We start from the raw sequence: 2,262 nt of genomic DNA, 5'->3' as shown, positions 1-2,262 counted from the left end.
CAAGGTACTTAATAAAACTCCAAATTCTCAAGCAGAAAGGTCAAAATCGTCTACATTTAAAGAAAGAGTGCAAGGCTGTGGAGGCAGGCTATGGGATGCAAAAAGGGAATACGATTCAGAGGAGAACGAAGTACCACTAGGAGCACAAGCTGATGAGGAACCAAATGAGAAGGACAAAGAAAAAGATGAGCAAAAGGTAAATGGAGATCCTCATGCCAATGAAAACAATACAACTGGTAATTTTTTAATAAAGGGGGGATCAGAAAATGTTGAGCACAACAATAATTATCAGATAGCAGAAGTCACAGAAATTAGAAACTATGAAAGAAGAGGCCCAGAGGTAAATGATCCTGGAGGAACAGAAGATGATAAACTTCAGAAATCACAAGAAGACCCACAAGGACACAACACAATAGAGAAGGAGAAACAGCCAAAACAAAAAATAGAAATAGTAAATGTTACTGTTACATTGGAGAAAAAGCAGTTGCAGCTGTTAAAAAGAGGAGAAGAGAAGGCCTTGGTCCCTAAAAAGAATGCATTTGGAGCTACATCAGGAGGGAAGGAAGACAATGAATAAGGAGAAGAAACTGGTAGATCAAGATACGACATGGATCAAGAATCAACTACCCAACACCTTATGAATGCTGCAAGGCAGGTAACTTATCACCTACGCAAGTGGAAAAGGCAAAATCAGCAGCAAAAGGTAAGAAGAAACAACAAAAAGATAATTCTGCAGCCCCAAAAGCTGGGTTGCACACAAGGAGAACGCTAACTAAATCCAACAATCAGTGATGAATGCTCTCATTTGGAATATAAGGTCAGTCAACACATAGTAGGCCTTTGAAAGGTTGACAGAAATGTACAGGCAAAATCACTATGAATTCGTAGGATTAATGGAGACAAAGCAACAAGCAAAAAAACTGGAAAGGTAAAGAAACAAGATAGGACTTGCACAGGCAATTTCAAATGTTTCCAACAAGATCTGGGCTTTTACAGATGAGGTATTTGAGGTAACTGTTATGTACAACATGGTACAACAATTAACACTAAGGTTGTTTCATACTGAATCGCATGTGGAGTTTGTCCTAACATTGATATATGCTAAATGTGATACAATTGAGAGGATAGAATTATGGGATTCATTATATGAAATGGCAAGGTATATGGATGCACCATGGCTTGTAGGAGGTGATTTCAATGTAATATGGGACGAAGAAGAGAAGTTTGGTGGGTTACCTGTGTCATTGAATGAAATTGATGATTTTTGACACTGCGTCAACACTTGCAATATCTTCGACCTTGGATTTAAAGGCAGCATATTTACATGGTGGAATGGGAGAGCAGAGGAAGACTGTATATTCAAAAGGCTAGACAGATGCTTGGCCAATGTTGAGTTCCAACAAACATTTCCAGGAATAGAGGTGCAACATTTGTCAAAGACTGGTTCTGATCATAGTCCAATGTATCTGAAGTGTGATATTGAGACTCCACCAATAAAAAAGCCTTTTAAGTTCTTGAATTTTTGGGTGGAACATGCGACTTTTAAAGATGTGGTGAAAGAGAATTGGACAGCTGATTTCAGTGCAAATCCTTATATTCTTTTTAATCACAAGTTAAAAAAATTAAAGAAGGCCCTTTCATTGTGGAGTAAGGCTACATTTGGAGATATTTTCCAAAAGATAGCAAGCATGGAGGAGGTAGTGATGGTTCATGAAGCAGAATTTGAAGCAAATCCTACAGGGATGAACAGGGAAAGGCTACAAAAGGTTCAGGCAGAATTGATCAAATGTATTGCACTAGTAGAGAAATATTGGCAACAAAAGGCAGGCATGACTTGGTTCAAGGAAGGGGATAGGAACACGAAGTTCTTCCATGCACAAGTGAGAGGTAGGAGGAAGAGATTTCAGCTTAACAGAATTCAAAATAGTGAAGAAACATGGATTGAAGAAGAACAAGAAATTGCATAAGAGGCTATCAAATTCTACGAGGAACAGTTCACAGAAGCAGCTACTCCTTCATCATTTGATATCGTAGAGCATGTTCCTAATCTGATTAATACTGAGCAGAATGCAGAATTGATTAAGCATCCATTAAGGGAGGAGGTTAATGTGGCAGTACTTGGACTTAATGGTGATAGTGCTGGGGGGCAGATGGTATGACAGGCAAATTCTATCATTCTTGTTGGGACATAATAGGGGATGACCTGTACGACATGGTGAGGGCTTTTTTCAATGGTCATGAGCTACCCAAGTGTGTAACACA

General features: G+C 38.9%; 1 protein-coding gene across 1 annotated transcript; it reads left to right on the top strand.

The window, feature by feature from the left end:
• Positions 1 to 607: 607 nt before the first annotated feature.
• LOC107770100 (uncharacterized) lies at positions 608 to 1,967 on the top strand. The gene is made up of 3 exons (XM_075244640.1): positions 608 to 703; positions 957 to 1,227; positions 1,312 to 1,967. Exons 1-3 carry the CDS (start codon positions 608 to 610, stop codon positions 1,965 to 1,967), a joined length of 1,023 nt encoding a protein of 340 aa, XP_075100741.1.
• Positions 1,968 to 2,262: the final 295 nt, after the last annotated feature.

This window comes from Nicotiana tabacum, chromosome 3, assembly GCF_000715075.1.
Source record: "Nicotiana tabacum cultivar K326 chromosome 3, ASM71507v2, whole genome shotgun sequence".
NCBI classification, from domain to species: domain Eukaryota; kingdom Viridiplantae; phylum Streptophyta; class Magnoliopsida; order Solanales; family Solanaceae; genus Nicotiana; species Nicotiana tabacum.
The sequence above is the reverse complement of the archived record's forward strand: the minus strand, read 5'-3'. Positions and strand labels throughout refer to the sequence as shown.